Source organism: Acipenser ruthenus, chromosome 9 (assembly GCF_902713425.1).
Source record: "Acipenser ruthenus chromosome 9, fAciRut3.2 maternal haplotype, whole genome shotgun sequence".
NCBI classification, from domain to species: Eukaryota; Metazoa; Chordata; class Actinopteri; order Acipenseriformes; family Acipenseridae; genus Acipenser; species Acipenser ruthenus.
In genome coordinates this window covers 7,149,522-7,170,955 of record NC_081197.1, presented here as the reverse complement: position 1 = coordinate 7,170,955, position 21,434 = coordinate 7,149,522, and the positions used below count along the sequence as shown (strand labels likewise).

Here is a 21,434-nt window from a genome sequence, read left to right as displayed (position 1 = left end):
GGATCGCACCCAATTACAGAGGGCGGAACGGAACGCTCACATTCCAACTGGCCCGCGTGTCAGTAGAGGTATACGGAAGCACAGACCCTCAGAGTTGAGTCTTCGTTACCTCTATGTGAGCTTTGTGCGTTCTGCAATGTCACGGCTAGTGTTAGTATTTCCACTGGTCTTGAATCACTAGCATGTCAATATGCAGTTGAGCAGCAAAGTATTATGATAGGTCATCCAGCGTTTGTGATCAATTCATTCAGTATCATTTAATTTTATTTTAGGATTGAAATCCGTGAGACCTTGTTGGCTTTCATCCAGCAGATCAGTATGCTTTAGTTTGTTGTGTAACGTCTTCTTGCTTTGAGTTCTAGACGTTTCTTTTAAATCCAGCCCTATGGATAAGCACTAAGAGTAATCTTTGATAGATACATTGCTTGTTACAAATTACAGATTTGTTTCTTATTAAGAAGACAAACAATAAAACAAATAACTAGCAGTACTAGTATAACATTAAACAACACGAAAAGGAGTGGGGTAGAATATTCCATTTATTTAAAACATGTTAAAATGCAGCACATCGCTAAATCCGCACAGCCGTTTAGTAATATAGATAATCCTTACTTAGTCTACATGAGCTCAATTTCTGATGCGCTCCTGGGGTGGGGGGGGGGTGTTGTGTGTATTCTGTGCTGTAAATATCTCTGCTTCTAAATAAGACTAACAAGAACAAGGCAATGCTGTCCTTCGTGCTTGGAGAGGAGGGTTCCAGACTGTCCTCCCTGCCTGGATAACAGTGCACAGTGGCTAATGCTGGTCACACTAATCCTGTATTATCTAGCATGTCAGTGGTGTGATTAAAAGGGGCAGAGCCTAAAATAGCAGAAAATAAACATTCGGCATCCTGCCTTCTGCCAGATTGCAGGCTCCTGTATCTGTGAACATACCTGGCAGAGCAAGTGGGATCTGTTCCTGTGCAGAAGCTGTTGGAAGTTATTGGAAGTTATAGCCTAGATCTACTTGAAAGTACTGATTTGAATTTGACTGGGATCGACAGAAATGGTTCTAATGAAGTGCGGCTGGCTTTGGAGAAAAAGTAAGCAAAAGACATTGCTTTCTGGTTGATGGTAACGTGGTTATGTTTAATTCTTCTCTATATTTTACATTTTTTTTACCAAAGATTTGATATAAAATCTAAATATTTGAATAATCTCAACCAGTATTAACAATCTATAACAATACTGGTTATAGATATGCAGTCAGGAATTGAAATGGCTTAACTAAATCAAAAGAAAACAATCTTACAAGCTTCATTGGTTGTGTGTGTGGCACTGATCTTCCAAGGCCAATACAAAAAGATGAATTTCAGGTACGTACATCTCTGAAACGCCAAAAGAGTCTTAATTGCTCTCAAGCCCCTTGAGTTATTTCAGCGCTGTGCAGTACCGGCACTGCTGCTGTCTTTGAACTGCACCCCCTCCTCCTGTAGGTTCTGTCCTGCGTCGCTGGAAGAGGAGCTGGTTTGACCTTTGGGTGGACGGGAACCTGGTGTTTTACCAGGATGAGACCCGGAGAGACTACGAGGACAGAGTCAGGCTGAAGTATAAATGCACCAATGTCAAGGCAGGGTCCGAATGCACAGGTAAGCAGACACACCGAACAATAAATAAATCCCCTGTTTTTTAATGATATTTATTGCTCTTTGTAAAGCTTATATATGCAGTGGTAGTAAGTGGCTAATTGACTTTATGGGCATCATGTAAATGCATAAATGAATGAATAATCTAAATACTTTTAAGTGGTGAATGTTGGGTGTGCTCCTCACAGCCCCCAGGTGAATATCTTAACCGCTGTACAAAAGGATCCGTTTCAACCAGTAATTGTTTTTCCTCATATCACTAGCAGGGCACATCATTATCCATCACATGATCATGTCTAAGCAAGCACCATGTGACCCACCTTGATTCTGTATTAATTCATCTCTCCCAATACTTGTTGCAGTTCCAAATAAAAAGCCAAAAATAGCCACCAGGCAGTCACCTTTGACCACATCCTCTCCAAAATCTAATCAGCACACCTTCATGTGTAAGGATCATCACAGAACGAAATTCATTTTGGAGCGGTCGTGATATCGAGAAAAAAAAACGTCAAGATGGTTTCCAGGCAGCCATGCTGGGTAGCAGAGCAAAATCGCTCAATAAATTCCCAATTGGTGGTCCTTCCATATTTCAAATCAATATTAATGAAAATAGTCCCACAGATACAGTGATGACCAAAATGCCAGGCATTAATCAGACAGCTCTTTGGACAGCTCCCCTGCACACCGTTGGTGCTGGTCTGCTCATAGGACTGCTGTTCAGGATTGTGACCTCTACTGCATATGTGCTTGTGATTCTTTTCTCCTGCCAGGTGTGGAGCCCCCAGACGGGATCTCAAGGCACTGCTTAGTGATAATCTATATGAAGAATGGATCTACACTAATCCTCTGTGCAGACAGTGAGGACGAGGCTCTGTAAGTACTTCCAGCTCTCCCTTTAATTCGTGATCTGAGTTGCTGTGGCAGAGGCTCCTTTTAACACTGGGCGCTAAATGGAAGCAAGGTCCAGCACAAAGGCAGAGTCTCTGAGATGAACAAAGTGACTGTAATGGCCGAAGCCTGACAAAAATAACAACTAGAGTAATGTCCTCCAAGTTCAGTTAAAGTCTTATTCCTCAATGGAAATGTCTTTTATAATGTACTCGTGATTTGTAATCTGCAGGTGTACTGCCTCTGGAGAACACCACCATTTTCAATGGCATATTGGTGCTTTATATGTTTGCTTGTAAACAGAAGCAGTGATTGGGTAGGCTTACTCTAGTTTTTATTTGAAAGATAACCGCCTCTCTGTAACATTTTCAACATTTGCAGGGCGTGGAAGCTGACAATGCTGGAAGCAAAGGCCAACCCGGTAAGGAACCTTCGCTGTAAATTCACGTTGCCACAGCAGACATGCCTGGCCACTTTATTAGGACCTGTCCGATCTGGCATCGCCCTGATGAGGGGCATGTCCTCCTGATATACCTGGTTCACTTGCTTACTCCGGAAGAACGAGCGAATGCCATCGGTTACTTAAGCATCACTGCAGATCAACCCCGCCCCCCCCCCAACAAGACTGCACTTGTACTCTGATGGAGATTTAAATGGTTTGAGGAGCTATTGAGCATGTCTGGGATGAACTTGAGCGCTCCAATTGAGAGAAATGACACCATCCAGCGACTTGTGTCTACACCTTGATTAGGGTAAACGGTGGCCAAATGCAATATTAAGTACAGGTGCTAATAAAGTGGCCAGGCAGTATACATACTTTTCCCTCCACAAATGGAGGTGAATTATATACACAAACCTGGTGGACATATCTCTGTCTATGCAAATCTATGTTACCATGTAAACGCTCATGTCATCATAATTAAGTCTGGGAAGTCATGATAACTTACAAGTTAGATGTAGTTAAAAAATCAGATTGATCATTGAGACCCATTATGTAGTCTGTTGATGCACCAGGCTGCTTTTATTCATTTAATGGATTGATGGATTATGGTGTGATCATGGAAGTGTGCAAAGCTTGACAAAGGCAGTGCAATATGATTCTAAGTTCTGAAAGCTGTGTGTTCTGAAACCTGTAATGAAGTGTTGGGTGGATAGCGCTAATCAAACTGAGAGTGTAATTTCTCGTGCACTCTATGCTTTGTCGGGCCCGTGAGCGAAGCGAACCATACAAAGAGTGCAAGAAGTAACCACCGAACAACGATGAACATATTATAAGTCATTAAATCTAAAAGAAAAAAGACAGAAAGCTGATATTAATGCACTTAATCTGTTTTTATAGAACCTGTTGTGATCTAAACGTTTAGAATTCTTTGTCATTCGGAGTGCAGGTTCTCCACTCAGGGATATTATAAGTGTAGTTGCTGCTAATAGATTCCAATGAGGACATGACTGATAATGCAGGCCCAGTTCTGCCAGACACTACAGTCTATTGCAAACGTGTATTTTCTTCTACAGTACTGACATCCCATTGTGCAGGAATCTGCAGATACTGCCCACACAAAGTCACCAGATTTATTGACATACCCACAGATTGAGGAGCCGACTCACAGAAAGACAAAGCAAAGAGCTTACTGCAGCGTTTATGAGAATAGTTGTATCGATTGTGTTTGATGAGGCTGCAGTGTTCTGCTGTTCTGCTGTCGAGCGCTGCAGCCTCGCTGCTTGCACAGTCTGCTCCCTCTGTCTAATCTGAGTACAAAGCTAACAGAACGCACGTGGGAGCAGCTGTCAGTCTATCCCAGTCTTTACACTGGAGACTTTCAGGGGTGCAACAGGGAACAATGATGATGCCCATGTCATCAGTGCATACAGGGGCTTACTCTACAGAGTTCAACTGCTATTCTTATTTGAACACAATCTGGAAATTGCATTGGCTGTATTATCAAGTTAATTGGCACCACTGTGCTTATCTGTAATGGCGTCCTCTTCTAACTTTGGTAATGATGATAAAAAATATATAGCATACAAATTCCGTGAACGCGGGCATGTAACGAAGAAAGGAAACAAAAACACCATTGTGAACAGAGAGATTCACGGGTTGTGTGTGATTGACTGCCCTGGAGGTAAAGTCACAGCAGGGGGTTATATTTTATTGCAAGCATGTACTGGTATTTGAATCACTTCCAGAAGATTCACTTCTACAGGCTGTCTGTGAATTGCTTTCAAATCACATGTCCAGCGGTTTTGTGTGAAGTGCTTTTTAATGGCTCATGCCTCAGGAAACACACAGCGTGAACCTCACAGGAACCAGGTCCCTATAAACGCACATGAACTGTAACACAGCCCCTACTCCCCAGCACTGAAAGTGGACTGCACAGTACTAGGCAGAACATCTACCCACTATGTGCAGTCAGTGTTTGAGTTTATTCATTCTTTCAGATGTCAGAGTCCTCTGATGCATTAGATATTGCTTCCTGATGGGCTGGATTTATTCCCACTTTGATTTGATAGAGTGTTGATTGTTGGCGTTGGTTGACAGGTGCGTCTATATCCAAGAAAGAAAAGCTGCTGTTGTATGTTTAAGAAGGCATTGCTTTATGGGGCCATTCCTTTCCCAGAAGGAATTAAAGACAAAAATCATTGTGAAGTACTGTAATCAAAATATGCCTCCTGGACAACACAGTGCTGCCCCGGATGACTCTACTCTGCGTTTCTGAGTTGTGTGCACGCACTGTGACAGACGTAAAAGAATAATTTTTATTTTGAGCATTCAGCCTTCCACAACCCTTATCCAATCCCTGCGTTTTTATTTTAGCCTCCGCACTCTGAACTGTTGTTGTCATGGCAATGATGAATTGATGTTGATTCTGTCGTAAGTCAAACCAAATCAGGACAAAGGCAGATAACTTCAATTCATCTCTCATACTATCATACAGTCCGGGAGGTATATGAAGCTTATCGTGATTGGGTCTAATTGCATGTTCACCATGAGTAATAGGAAACGAGTCTAAAGTTGTGGGCTGTAAAACCTCATACATTGTATATGCAGAGCCACTGCTTCGATGTTTCATTTTTTTGTGGACACAATTTTATATTTTATTTATTGTTAAAATAACATATAAATATATCATTTATTTCCAGTGTCCCACCGGCATATTCAGTTTTACACTAAAAAGTGATTCCTCGGTGACTCTATACAACATTGTTCTAGGTTTAATACCTTCTAATAAAACTGACATTTCTCTGTGATATTGATAACGTTTTACATTAGATCTGATTTTCTGAGCAAAAGACAATGAAGGAATTGAATTTAATATTTGTGAGGAAAATGTCCACTAAAGTCTACAATATAAACCCCCCCCCCCCCCCCATGGTTTAAATTGATGTACGCGGGGTGCGCACTCCATTTGGCATTTGAATAGTAATTACCTTAAACAGCACGTATCCATTAGCCGTGAATTCATTTCTGTCCGTGACAAGAGAATATTAGTGTGGTTTTGACAGGTACTGTGATTCACGGCATGGCTGTAACTCTCGTAAGATTTCTAATTACATTTCTCCTTTGATGAATAATTTATAGCGCCTCATTGAAAATTCTTCTCTTGTCCACAATAACCGAAATGTTTGGTCCAAGCCTCTAATAGCGATTCTCTCTTCAAACGGGCACTTCGGTTTATTGGTGTCAGACCTTGTTAGTTCATTAAGTTATGCTGGTTTCATGTAGGTTTTATGAAAATGCATTATAGGTTTAGTAAAGCAAATCGTGAATTAGAAATGATTACAAGCATGTTGAGTAATTCAGGTAATTGCTGAGGTGTGTGGGGGGCGGGGTTTTACTATGATTACATGTCAATGGGGACGCATAACCTGTGTAGTAAATGCCACAGACAGACCTTCTAAACTTTTCAGTTACATTAGTGCCATGGTTTGGATTGCCTGCAGTAAAATGTCTCCAGTAAAGAGAAGGGACAGTGTAAGAAACAGGCTGTCTACATACTACTGATACGGATAATACTGACCCCTGCTGGTGAGATAAGATAATAGGTTACAAGCAATTAACTACCTTTGAAAATAAGTCCACTCTTTTAGCATGCTTGCTTGGAGGTGTTAGCCAGACAGTTACAGGTGATGGGGCCCCAGGTTACCATACATTGGGGTCCCAATGGTTTTACTTGATTGGTACGTGCAAACCCCTTGTGAATACGATCAGTAGGATGTCTTCAAATTCAACAGTGCCTTGTTACTGTGAACAATGAAGTCATTTTCAGATGTTGAACTGGGCTGAACAGAGAATGTATTCCCTGGTGGGGCACTGAAAGAGCATGTATAATTTATACAGAGCCTGAAATCAGTCCCTGACATTTTGTGTCATGTTTAATTATAAAACCTATTTCCATGTTGAGTATTTTTGGAACAGCTGAAGTCACAGCTCAATAATTTAGGAATTTCACTTTCCACGTCATTGCTTTGTACTGAATAAATGATCTCAAGGGTTCTATCGTGGTTAAATAAATAAGCTTCAAAAAGCTTTCTAGAATTTAACGTTTAGCAGACTGCCACTTACCTTAATGATCCTGTTCTTAATTGAACACTGTATATGAGCTCATTTCCTGTTTCCTCAGGTGCATTTCTACAACCCCTATGATGAGAATTATCACACAGTTCCAGTGGATGGCCACAATGCGGTCTACATCAGTCCAGGATATCCTGGTTATGGCTATGGAGGTATTTCAAGATTTTTATCATATATTATTTTTACAAACCCTCAGTCCAACCCTCCTGCATCTGGCACAGGGGTGCATTCATCCTCCACCTTCCCTTCTGAGATGCAGCCGTCCAACCCCCACACACATGAGGTTTACTTTCAAGTCTTGGCCATTTAAATTAAGTAAATCTAAGGTAAACAAGTTATATAGCTAAACAGGCGAATCACATTTTGGGTGGAACTTAAGACTTACCTGGATATCCATTCAAGTCACAATACAAAAAGATGGTAGATACTTTTGAATTGATTAAAAAATGAGTTAATTTACTCACCAGTAAAAACATCCCCCCTATGGCACTCTATCTGAAGCCACATTTGCAAAGCCCAGTGTTGCTATGCTCAGGTGAGTGTGTTCAGATTAGTTTTATTTTAAATATTATTTTCCACATTTACCTGTATGCAAGTAGAAACCTGTGATCATCATTTTGAGGTTGTGCAGAAAATTCAGACATTCCCTTTAAGATCACTGCCACAATTATAACATTCATCCACCGGATGGCACTGTGTGCTATGTAACAATCCCATTCAGTGTAATCTGCAGCACTTGGCAATCCCATAAAAAGGGGCATTGATTTCAGTTTCTGTTTGCTGTCTCGCAGCAGCTGCAGGCGTGCCCCACGTGGTTGTGCAGCAGCGGCCCTGCGGCATGTTGGGAGAGGAGGTGGCGCTGGGGATGCTGGCAGGGATGGCCACTGGGGCGGCGCTACGCACTCTGATGTGGATACCCTTCTGGTGCTGAAGAGTTCACCTTCTAAGAAGATCCTTCGTTATCCCTCTTCACAGTTACCATTGCAGAGATCCTCAAAGCTGCAGTGCCCCACAGTTCTGTTCCAGTTGTATAGTAAAATATCACCCCTGGATGGCTGTTTATAATGTTCAACAGTAGAAAAGACCATCTTGGACTGGCAGTTCATTTCCATTCCATAAAGGCATTCTGGACACTGGTGCTAGTGTTGAGGCACTTGTTTGTAATGTTAATGACTACTTCTCTGGTCAACCATAATTGTATACTAGTTTGGAATTTTCCATTTCTTTACAACAGCATCCACTACTTAGCAAAGAAACCTGACAGCTGGAGTCACTAGACTAGACAACCTTTTAGTTTTCATACACTAGAACTTTTATTTTTTTCAATTTGGAAGTTCATATTTTTTTCTTTCTTGTTAGAGCCCACTGGTCATCAGTATAGCTTTTTTTTTTTAGCCAAAAAGGTACAAGTGTATAAATATATACAGGGAGCATATACAATACTTTACAAATTATAACAACATATTTGTACATGTATTTTCTGTCCTATATTTAAAATACACAGTCCCCCTCTCCTCAACATGGGAGAACAGCCTAGTTTCTGTTACAGCTGAGCTTTTCAGATGAGCATGGCCATGACCACACAGCTTTCTAGGAAAATGTGGAGTCTGGTTCCACTGTGTTGAGAAAATGCTGAGAGCCAGGCTTCCTCAGACAGCCATGGGACGCACTCACAAAGCAAACTCAGGAGCTAGTGTATTTAAATAAATACGTTCTTGTCAATTTTTGGTTTTTGTATAACAGGATAGGGTTGGAGAATATAACTTTATAGTATTCATAAAAAGCAGACTTTGCAAAAGATTCTTTAAATAATTAATTAGTTAAAGCTTTGTTAGCAGGGCCAATAGTACCTGTATTGGAGCTGTGTTTCTTGCAGTCCCTATTTTCAACCACCAGGAGGAGACTGTTACAGCACATACATATACATGGATTACTAAGCATGAGGTACGTAATGACGTTTAGAAAAAAAATGAACCGAATGTACGGCTTGAAAAGAACAATGTACAGTAATTGAAAGCGTTGTTTCTAATGTTTATAGACATTGGCCTGACTTCCTCTCAGATATCAAATACAGTATCAAAATCAAAACGGTGTACCATACCTGTGGTATTCTTGCGCAGTTGGCACATTCAATTCCTGGGATAATGCTGAGGGATCTATGAAGTACACAAATGCTTTCATGAGGGATTCAGAAAATAATCAGGTAGCCCCTTATTATAAAATGTTTTTTTAAGGTAATTTTAGTTTTCCAATATCTTTCACATGGCTGTAGTGTACATTTCTAAATAACAGGAAACACTTCTGATGATATTAAGACTGGCAAAAGGCTTTTACTACTCTTGGTGAAATACTTTTTATTCCTAACATTCTAGTGATGTTTTTTTTTTTCCGCATTACAAAAACTAAGGACATACTGCAGTCTTCTCTATTGAGGGCATGTGCAAGAGAGCCACCTAGCGGTCGTGTTGAAATTCACACTGGATGCCTTCCACCAGTGGGAAAACTCAAAGTCAATAATTTACTGGAAACTGCAAGTCCTGGTGTTCACAGCATCTCATCATGGTCAGACAGTACAAAGGAAAGCAACCAGCAGTGTAGCGCATTACAGCGGCACCTCCAGTTTCATGGTGTAATGTATTCAAATTGTTTTCCTATCCTTCCAGTTTATCTGTATGTGCACTCTGCTTTGTATGTTTCTTTGTTACTTCAAATCTTTCACGTCTGCGCTACAACTTCTCTAATGGCACAGGCGATACTGTGAGAAGTATAATCCACGCCAGTAACAGCCAGTTATGAAATACTGCCACTGCTCACGGACAGAAAACTGGCAGACCAAAGAGGCTGAGCGGTGAAACAAAGGGCTTTGTGATGTATAAACTGATCAATTCAAACACGAACACGGTGTGTGAAGAACTTAAAAAGAAAGTAGTGGTTTATTGATGAGCTGGCTACAAATGATCTGAGGATAATCTGGTGTGTGTGTGTGTGTGATTAAGAGAAGCAGAGTCATTAACCAGTGAAGATGCTGCAAGGCTTCGGTCCAGCACAGCTAATAAAGTGACTTCTATATGAGTAATACTGATGTATGGAGCGCCTCCTATAGGGGGTTGGGGGAATTGCAATTCTATTACTATATGTGTAATATAACTTTCAAGATGAGTCAGCGGAGTATATATTACAGAGCCATGTTCTCGATTAACATCAGGACTGAAGAAACATTGAAATGTTGTTTGTCCTTAAAATGTATATAAAGGGAAATGGTTACCTGTTTTCTAAAAGCTAAAGTTTAGATTCAGGAAAAATAAACATTTAGGCAGAATGACAGTTGCTTCAGCTGCCAGTGTCTGGGGCCAGTAGCACTTCTAAATAATGATACCGACCTACTGAAATGTACCTATGTTTATTGCAGAGCAAATAAAGCTGACAGCTGGAGGCACTGTGAGCAACAAGATTCTCTGCTTCCCCTGTGCGTTCCAGTGGGTGTGGTTACTTCCACTCCATTCCAGGGATAGAATGGAAATCCTAATTGTCTGCAGGGAAACCACTGAATCAGTATGTCTGAGACTGAAAAAGCAAACCAAGAGTCGCACCTTCTGAAGTTATTGCCTTAAGAAGCATGCTTATAGACACATAGGAAATGCTTTCAAGCACACTAATTAATATTGCAAACATTTATAGAAATGAACGGTATGCTGGAGGCCATTTAGTTTTGCCTGAGCGGTCGACTGGTCATTAAAGTATCTTAAGACTTGATTGCAGCAGGAGCAATTCTAATCCATCTTGTGCTTGTATTTAATATTACTCAGCTGTGTCTGCTTGTAAGATGGAGCTGCTTGAAACACTGTATATTAATTCAGACAGCCTACCAAAACCAGAGGACTCGGCATTACACTGAATTAACTGCTACCTATCAGATTCAAACTGATTACTGTTGACCAGGATTCTGACTTAATGTTGTTTATATAGAGCACAGTTTAATGATCTGCTAAATCATGCTCTGTGGTAGTAATACACTTTTCTGGTTCCACCTGCAGTATTATTTCATAGCAGGTGGCACAAACGCATTTCAAGGGTCACAGCCTCGCATCACTTTTTGGAATGAGGAAATCAAATACAGTGACTGGGCAGTTAGCTTGCTACAGCAGCAGGGATTTATCTGAGAGCTGGTCAGACAGCAACAGATGAAATACGAGTAAAACAATCTGAATAAAGCAAATACAAAAAGAAGGGAACTGAGGTAGAAAAAAAACTCTTGAAATTGAATGATAAAAATGAAAAAATCAACTGGGGAAAAAAAAAAAGATCATTTAATAAATGGTTAATAAGAATGTATGTTTTGGTTTCACAATTCTTCCGAGAGAAAGTTATAACCTTTCTTCCTATAACTGTTCTTTGAGGTGTTCAACCCAGGGTAGTTTGCTGTGAAAACGTCTATGCTATTGGACACTAGCCTCATCATCAGGGGTAGATGTAAGTATTAAAATTGCACTGCGCCCTAAGCTTAAGAGCAATGCAAATTACTCAACACGCACAAATAATGATCCGCAATTATGATAATGAGGGTCTCAATGAGTGCATCGGTCTATTTAGCAGCTGCACTTGCAGAGTTCGGAGTATGACATTTGTAGAGCACAAAAATACAAACCAAAAAAAATGTCAGAGAAAGGGCAGCAAAGTCCTCTTGGTGCACAGAAAAGAAAAGTTTTCTGAGAAGGAGCTGAGAGTCCTTATGGCTGAAATCACTCAGCATGAAACAGAGTTGTTTGGAAAAGCCTCAGCCAACATCAGTTATGCTAGTATCCTTATGAAATGATATGTTTTGGCCTGCCGTTTTTAGCATGACATCCAGAGATTTGCCTAGCACTCTGGGAAAGGTGGATTGGGCTATCCCTCCAGACATTCCAACTGTGGTCTGAAAGGAACCAGAGGCCAAGTAGTGCAGAGAACACAGCACTCACATGTGCAAGGATAGCGGTCCCTAGATTGACGCTGGGGTCTAGCTGCTCATCCCTCAATTCAGCTATTAGGCCTAGGATGACCTGCGGAGTGAGAGGATAACGCTTTAGCAACGCATCCTCTGGCATCCCAAACAAAGTGACCCTGGGATTGAATATGCAGGGTCTTCTTCGTCTTGCCTTTCTCCTCCGAACGTGTTCCTGACTCTCCTCAACAACAGCAAAGTGTTGCCGCATCAGCAAGTGTACCACAGCAGCCATCCTGAAGCCAATGACCTGTCCCTGCAGGTGTGTGCTTTTATACAGCTCTTAGTTACTTGCTTCTACAATGGTTTGCACCTTGCAAGAAGAGGTGAAAAGTTTTTGGAGGGTCAGCATTTGCCCAACTGCAAGGCAAAATCCTTACATCTCATTATAATGTTTGTGCCCACTTAGTATTCCAGATCCCCGCCCAATTCCATTCTCTTTTCTTCATTTGAATGGGGGGGGGTTTACAACCGCAAATCACTTTGCATGTATCCTTACGACTACCCCACAGGCGTTCACATCTTGAAAACCGAAATCACAGTAAGTACTAAATAGAACTGGCTGCATACGGCATGTTGCTGAGCATGTGACAGGAGTCTGCTGCATTGCCATCTGCAGTCTGCAGTCCACCGTCTGTCTTTCTCTTCCTCTGTAAAGTGCTTTGAAATGCTTAAGTGGATATTACCACGTTCGGAAACACCACATCCTGAATTCCAGGATGCAATTACCAAACTCATTGCTGGTCAATATTGAATATTCAGGGTGACCAAGAGCCTTTGAAAATCAGGTAGACTGTATAGAAAGAAATTATAAACCACGGTAGGTTTGACAATGTGTAACATTTTGCTCTTGTGTCACACATCACTTGCCCCCTGCCACATTACGAGTTGAATGCTCAAAGGTTAGACAGACACAGGAATGCTTAGAGTTCTTTGCATGCCTCCCCATTTGGACCAGATACACACAACCACACTCATATAAACAGCAGGTCGTCTTTTCTCCTATTAAAAAGGCTCATTTCAATTCAGACCATGTTTTTACACATCATATTGCTTACTCAACACTAGACTGCCACATCTTAAGAAATTATCCAGTACAGTACATTTTACAGAACAGCATTTTCTGGATGCATTTGCAGTTCAGCAGAAGAAATAACGGAAATCGTTTCATTATTTAGTTGTGTTACCATTTTTTAAGGGTTTATTTTTGAGTAGTATCGTGTACACACAGCAATCCCTGTACAAAATATTTAAAAGTGTAAGTGCAGTTTTCTGTGGGTACTGGAAAATAAATGTATTATTCCTGGTTGAAATATAAAACTGTTGAAACACTGACCTATTCAGTGTCCAGTCAGTACTGGATGCAGAATGGCTACTGTACTGTAGGACTGAACCCTGGTAGCTTCTGGGTTCACAGTCATCAGCTCTAAAGCAATACAAGCTGTACTTGAACTTAGAGGAACAGACGATCCCCATAAAGGAGGATACTTGCAACAAATTAAAGAACATATTGAAAGAGTACCTATCCATCCGTCTTCATCACACAAAATACATTTTTATAAAAATACGGTTTTATAGAACACATCCTACAATGTCAGGTGTGGTTCAATATCCATTTGATGGAACACATGTGGGAGAGAATTAATTCAAAGGGCTAATTGAGTCATCCTTATATCACTATGGTTAAGATGATCTAATTGTGTGGCTTTGTGAAGGAGGCCTAAATAAACAGGAACAGATGATGGACCCCCACTAGAGCTAAAGTTGAATAAATTAAACACATGTCTGTTGGACATTAATTACTTTTCTTCCACGTAAGCACAGAAAAGGACAAACATGCATACTGCAATCACAATTTCATCACTTGTCACATCCTCCAGTGCTAAAAATTAATTTTTAAAATTAATACTTAATACAGACCTGTTTCCAACAACCATAAATAAAAGATTGTACTTGAATGCTATAATTAAATGACCATAAATATTGCAATTGGAGTGGAGGATGGGAGTTTTTAAAGAATGGCGCATGCAAAAGGTAAACATCCATTTCTCTTCAAATATTAATAATTCCTGAAAATTCCACTAGATGGCAGAGTGTTGGTTTTAAAAAAAACAAAACACAATAAGCGATGCATTAAGCCAGACCATTTTCAATATAATAAATGTAGCACGCTTGCAAACACAGCTTCTATAAAGATATATATTGTTGAACATATAAATATATTATCACCAACACTCCCTGCCCTTGTTCCTGGGAAATGAACTTTACATGTCATGGAGAGTGACGTATGTGGATTACTACCATACCATTATTTTATTTATTTTTTAAATGAAGAACATGTATACATTGTTGCTGGTTGAAGGCACAGAGTACATCAGAGTTGCTCTGCATTGCTCTATAAAAGGTACGACGGCTAATGTAATTGTGTATTTAATATTATTTGTACCCCCTCAATAATTGCAACACGGACTCTTACAAAAAAACAACTTCGTTACTCAAATGATAGCTGCAACTGGCAGCGTCAGTTAACGACCCAGTACTTTGCAAGCACTTACTCAGTAAATCTTTCATTACCACTGCACTGTACTGTATTAAAAGTCACTCTATTATAATGCAATGCCATTTTTGTAATGCAGCACTTTTTTTTGGAGGTAAAGGACAGTATGTGTTGAAATCTGTCTTTTCACGGAAAGGTTATGTGTTAGTTATTTCATGACATGACATTTACTTTATTGAAACCTCACAAAATGACCTGGACCGACACACATTACATTACTGGATTCATCTGCATTTGACACAGACTAATTATGTGGCTATTTTAGTAGCAGTTAAAATGTACTTGGACTCCTTTAGTATTGAATAGAGCAATTTATTGCTGCTGATTAAGCACTAGAAAGCTGCGTATTAGGTTACATTCAATACTACAAATGTCAGCAAATTTGCTCTCATATATTTCACTCTGTACAGCTAAAGTAAAGTGTGTACTTGTAGATCTCCAAGAAATACTGCTTCTTAACAGGACACCTTTGCATGTAGAATAGACTTGCAGTAGAAAATAAAAGGATTGGCAACACAAAAAAACAGGACGACTGTAAGATAATTGAATAGGCAGGTGTTTATTTTGTTCAGGCTTTGGGTATTAACATTATCAAACAGAGGCCGAGGTACTTGTGGTGTTTCATTGACAAGACTTTGCTTTTCAATTTCTTTCAAGTACATCTGGTTGGCGCTCCAGTTTTTCTTTATTTTTTTGTTCTTTTTTTTATTATTATTTTTCAAGACATACAGAAAATCATTAAATGGACAAACAGTTGCACTGGTACAACAGTCAAGCCAAAGAGTGCTATAACCTGTTTCAAAACCCCTAGCACTACTCTAAATGCTTACTACTCTGACACAGAAGCCTTGACAGCTCAGCTTATGAGTGAAGAAGTATCCCATACACACTATGAATCACACATACAAATGGAAGAGACAGTGTTAGTATTCTGATAGAAATACCTTCACAAAGTTTACATTATTTGTTTTCAGTGTACAAGAAGATTTTATTAAGAGGTCATGCTTTAGACTAGGTGGTGAACATCCTTTCATGAAGGGCCAAACTGAACAATGTTTTTAGTGTTTGCTTGTTTCTCAAAAGAAATGCTGTTCTTACTTGCGTAAGGTTTTTTAAAAATGTACAAAAAAAAAAAAAGTAGCAAAAATTTACACACCGATTTCATAGAAGAAACCCAAGCCGCAGCACTATGTATATTGAAATGGTAGTTAAGAAGCAAACACCCTGGGATCCTTCAAGAAGCTGCTTGATGAGATTCTGGGATCAATAAGCTACTAATGACCAAATGAGCAAGATGGGCCAAATGGCCTCCTCCCATTTGTAAACTTTATGTTCTTAAGATCTGTCAAGCAGGAAAAGCCACTGTGTTTTAGTTTAAGGTAAAGGCTAATGAACTTCCATGTGTAGTACGCATGGCTCCTACAAGCATTTGATATTTATGGACGACAAATAACCTTTTTTTTTTTTAATATCATTATTATTATTATTATTATTATTATTATTAACAACAAAAACGACACATCCAGTTGTATAGCAACAGGAAAGCACAACAGCAATGAAACCAGTCACCCAGGCACAATTTAACATTATTTCACTCTTTACCAAAAGCTATTTTGCCAGTCACTAAAAACAGTTTTATCTATGAATGACAGAAAGACTGTGTGTGACACAACAAATTAAAGCTGTGCTAATATACGCCCTGGGCATTGTTTCTAATAGCTGTGATACCTTTTCATTAAAAGAAAAACCACAGCAGACTTGTTTTAGGTAAAATCGGCATCTTAAAAAAAAAACCCCCAAAAAAACACACACACACACATAAGGGATTGAAAGGGTTATGGATTATATTTTTTCAGTGTTTTAGGTGGTGGGAGGAGCTAAGATTACTTCTGAAAAAAGAATACCAAAACCTAAAAAAAAATGTGTTTTACAATAATTTTAAATGATCCAGTTGCAGAAATAAATTACAGAAGAAAGGGTTAATTATATAAACTAGTTAAATAACGCTATACTATATTATCACAGGTATGTTAAATCAAACTATACAAACCTAACAAAAAATAAAACCAGTGGAAGCCCTAAGAAAATGGTAAACTAAAAAAAAGCATAGTAATGTCTGCATAATTTCTCAGATATCAAATGATACTTCCCTTACTTTACAAACTTTTTTCATTAAAATAATAACTCTCCTGATGTATTCAAGCTTGCTAACTATTTGTATTTTTAAATAAGGTTTCGCTGTTTGAAAATGTCTGACATGCTGAAACATCTCTGCTTTACAAATATGCAATCAGCAAGTCATTTATTCAATTAAAGGGATTTTTTAAAAAATGTAACAGTTATATTCTTAATGATTCCATTACTGTATCAAAACTTCTCCCTCCAGCACTTGCAATTTAGAACTCTTTTTAACCCTTCTGTTTAAATAACTAAAAGAGTAAAAAGAATGCAAAACAAAATTATTTTGTTGTAAAGCTGTCGATTCTGTCATTGTTCAAGAGTGAATCAGTGTTGAACACAGACTCATCCCTGCGTGTGTTCTAAAGCCAGACTCAAACTTTTCAAACTGATCATGACTTTCACATTAAAAGTGCAGTATTTTAATAAATAAACCCAAAACAGAATGTACCACTTAAGAGGCAAGCGCCTAAATCTGTTGGAATATGGCATTTTGTTTTTGGAAATATGACAACACTGACAATCTTCAGTTTTGTGCTTGTGATGCTAATAGGCCATATGAGACAGCCAGCAATAAAACTGCAACTTTCTTTTTTCTTTTTTGTATATTTATACCGACAGGGAAAGGTACGAGCTGATATTCACACTGCAGTCGATGGAAATGAGAAGAAGCAGTGGCATTTAATGAGAGAGAGAGAGAAAAATAGAGAGAGAAAGAAAGAGAGAGATAAGATACATGATATTAACAGGAACAGCCTCCCTCGCTGACTGGCTGTTCTGGGGGCTTTTCCAGTTTTATGTCGATCACTGAAAGAAATTCTGTTAAGGAACACATGACAAAAAACACTTTTTCCTTTAATACAGAGTTGTTAAACTTTTTAACTCGTGACAACTTCCAAAGTGCCTGGGATCCTAGAATGATGTTAAATCTCCAAAGCAAAATTGTATTTCAAAGGATTCATGTATAACCCTACAAATAGGGTTGCCACCCATCCGGGTTTCACCCGGACAGTCCCGTCTTTGGCTTCTGTGTCCGGGTGAAATGCATGCATAAGCAACACCAACAGCCTTTCTGCTTAAAGGATTTCCAATATCGTAAAAAATATATTGTTTAGTACTGATCTGTACATTGTACTTGTGTTATTTTATGTTGAGTATGTGAACATATGCGCTGTCCAATAATTGAACTTCAAACGTCGCGTAGCTTAGCGCTGCACTTGAATAACGTACATATATCCACCTGATGTAAAAGAACCCAATAGCACTAAGCTGGTATGTGATTCTACTTGGGGGACTTGAGTGCAAGCCGAGGACACAGTGGATTCATAATGACGGCGGCAAACAAAAAAGAAAGTTAAAACGCTGAGCTCTTTCCAGGACTTGATGACTTTAAAGCCTGGATTTCAAAAGACCACAGTGATGCAACTTCAGCAAGATGCAGTGTATGCCATGCTTCATTTACAGTTAAACACGATGGCGAAATCGGCTGTAAGAACTGACCAAACGTCTGACTGCCACAAACTGGCTTTTCAGGCTCAGAAATCCAGTGACACACTCACATTTTTTTTGTGAAAAACACAGAGAAAGTGGACAACGTCATCGCTTCAGAAAATGCTTTGGTTTACCACAGCGTTACACATCACAGCTATTTGTCTCGGGTAAGACTAATTTATCATAGAGGTACTAGAACGACAGTACAGGCCTACCAGAGTTCAGTAAATAATAATAAAATCCTAAAACCTACTAGCCATGGAAATGAATGCATTTATTTGACATTTATTTTGCATTTGTTAAAAAAAAGTGTTTAACCTGGAATAAATTAAATATCCAATTTATACATTAGGGTATAGCTACTTAAAAAATTAAACAAGTCCTGACTCCTGAACACTGTTTTACATACCGTATCGTATTATGACATTCAAAAATGCTTTAAAAAAAAAAAAAAAAACTGGCTTAATATGCTTAAATTATCAGTTGTATCTGCAAACTTTAGTTAACTGTGAGAGGCTATTTCAAAGTAATTCAGTATGGGGCACGCACATTAGTTTAATATACTGGAATGTGCTGTGAACTACTTCACTAAGGATAAGGGGGTTAAGAAAGACGTGATAGACTTTTATGAAGTCTCAAATGAAATGTCGGATGCTATTACCGCTCGCGTATTCAAGGTGTTTACCACGTGTGGTCTGAATCTCAATAATGTAGTTTCATGCGGTGCAGACAACGACGCTGTCAACTACGGTGTTCATCATTCTGTATATACCAGCTTGAAGAATGAAAATGGCAATCTCCTCACTGCTGCTTGCACTGTCATCTGCTGCACAATGCCGCAAAACACGGCTGTAAACAGCTGGCACGTGACGTGGAATCGTTTGTCATCAAAGTGTACAACGAATTTTCCTGCAGTGCAAAGCATGTCAGCGAGCTGAAATCGTGCTTTGAATTCCTGGATATGGGATATCATAAGCTTCTGCGCCACATACCTACTAGATGGGTTAAATCCCGACACAAACCTCTCTGTCCATGAGTGCTATCTTTTTTTTTTTGTGCACAGCTACATGACTGCATTACAACCAGCAATCCTGGAACTGGAGAGTGACAATACACAGTCCACCGTGATCATCTTCGTACTAAACGAAGTGCTGCACGACCTCAAGTCTCACATTTCAGAAAGGTTTTTCAAAGTTTACCAAGCGCTGAAGTATCTTCCACCAAGCAAACAAGAGGCCTTCACAAAAAAATGATTTAGATGTCTACCAAAGAAGCGCACAGTACTTGGAGAAGCGGTTTAATTTTGGACCAGATTCATACCTACAGAAAATTGCCACTCTCTGTATGAAGCCTGAAGCTACATTCACCTTTGAAGATCTATGTGAGATTCCAAGCATTTTTGACGTACATATTAGATGGTGAGCAACTCTTCAAGGAATACTGCATCTTGAAAGAAGCAATACCAAAACTGGATCCTGATAACGAACTCTCAGTGGACCAGAAATGGGGGATGTTTTTTGGCGAATGCAATGCCCCAAACCTCTTGAAAATGATAGAATGTGCTTTTGCAATTCCAGTCAGCAATGCGTTTGTGGAGAGAGTGTTCAGCGTTATGCAAAATCTTTGGAGCAACGAAAGAAATCAGATGTCTTCAGACCTGGTCAAGTCTGAAATTTGCATCAGGTTTAACTTCAGTGTGTCTTGTGGGGACTTTTACGACTTTATACTGAAAAACAAAGAACTCCTGAAAGCTGCAAAATCAAATGCAAAGTACCCATGGAAGAAGTAGTGGGTAAGTTAATCTTTTTCCTCGTCCGTATGTTTTAAATAAGAAACTATAGTAGGTTAATTATTTTATTTTTCAAAAAATACAAAACACAATTATTTATATCTATACGAGAGATTTTCTGTCCATTAAAAGTAATGTACTGTATAATACACTACATAAGAGCATACGCGGGTACCGTAGATAGAAAGTATGATTGATTGAGTTTTTCTGTAATTTTTCAGTGGTGTGACACAGTAATGTACATGATACTAGGGAAATGTGCAGCCAGGCAGGAATTACGTTACTGTATCCACTAACACTATGGCCTGCAATGCCGATTGCTAAAAAATACCAACAGTATGATTTTATTGATTTTTTACCAAGATCTGGTGTATGGTGCTTGACCAAGGCTAACTGAAAAATATGTCAGTTTTTGGTCTGTGGAAAAGGGGGCAACCCTACCTACAACCCACCTGCAAACCATGCTCACAAGGTTGTAATACAGCAACAAAAACAGCTCCATATGTGCTAGTTCGTATCGAAATGCAAAGGAAAGCAATAGTGGTTGCCTCGTTAAGAGACTGCTGAAAGGATACTGTCTTCTCTGCTCTTGTCCTGTGTGCTTTCCATCCCAGGCAAGGCAGCTGCTACACGTCGGAAAAGCTAGAAGAAAAGTGAGACGGGAGTCAGGAAATAAAAGTTGACAAAACATCTGACAACAAACCCTTGCATTATTTTACACTTCATTTTAGTGATCACTGATTTGATACCAATGACTGCTTTTTCTTCTCACAACCTGTACCTTTAAAACTACAGTGGTGCAATAAGGTGGTTAAAGCACCTTAGGATTCCAGACAGTTTTATAAAACGTGTTATACTGCATAGGTTTCAAAAACCTGATTTACAGGATATATGGTTGCCATGTAAGTGGCAAACCTTACAGCCATTCACCACAATTGTACAGCTAAAAATCTGCATCCTAAACTTGCAACTATTTTGCATAGAGCAATACAAAAAACAGCCCCAATAAAGAACTGCTTAACATCCACAACACTAGTTTCTTGTGTCATGAACATTGAGTCTTTTTTTTCTAAACTTCCAGACCTAAACTCAATAGATTAAGCTTTATTCAGATCTTCAGTGAAACAAGACAAGTCTCATTTCCAGGCAACGCACACGTTTCCTTGTGGTTCTAACAATTCCACTCTGTTCATAAAATGAACCCTTTGAATGATATAAAATAAATAGTTCATTCAGTGTTTTTGAAACAATTTGGTGAATTATAGGTTAGAAATACATTATTTCCTTCTTCCTAATTCTAGATTAGAAATATACATTTTCTGTACATTTGCATGGTTCCTTTTAAGGGCT

General features: G+C 39.2%; 2 protein-coding genes across 3 annotated transcripts in view; one reads left to right on the top strand and one right to left on the bottom strand.

Annotated features, from left to right (window-relative positions):
* The first annotated feature begins 864 nt into the window (after nucleotides 1-864).
* Nucleotides 865-11,420, top strand: LOC117406414 (pleckstrin homology domain-containing family B member 1-like). Its single transcript, XM_034010413.3, has 6 exons — nucleotides 865-1,084; nucleotides 1,478-1,630; nucleotides 2,398-2,500; nucleotides 2,897-2,936; nucleotides 7,138-7,240; nucleotides 7,880-11,420. The coding sequence occupies exons 1-6, from the start codon at nucleotides 1,048-1,050 to the stop codon at nucleotides 8,017-8,019; spliced, it is 576 nt and encodes a 191-aa protein (XP_033866304.2). The 5' UTR covers nucleotides 865-1,047; the 3' UTR covers nucleotides 8,020-11,420.
* Nucleotides 11,421-16,100: 4,680 nt separating this feature from the next.
* LOC117407118 (ras-related protein Rab-6A) overlaps nucleotides 16,101-21,434 on the bottom strand; it is a 30,935-nt gene continuing 25,601 nt past the window's right edge. For both annotated transcript variants that reach the window (XM_034923725.2, XM_034923724.2), the window contains exons 7-8: nucleotides 20,660-20,726; nucleotides 16,101-17,611 (exon numbers count right to left, since the gene is read on the bottom strand). In XM_034923725.2, the coding sequence (XP_034779616.1) occupies nucleotides 17,547-17,611; nucleotides 20,660-20,726 (132 nt within the window). In that variant the 3' untranslated portion in view covers nucleotides 16,101-17,546. The remainder of the gene's footprint in view (nucleotides 17,612-20,659; nucleotides 20,727-21,434) is intronic.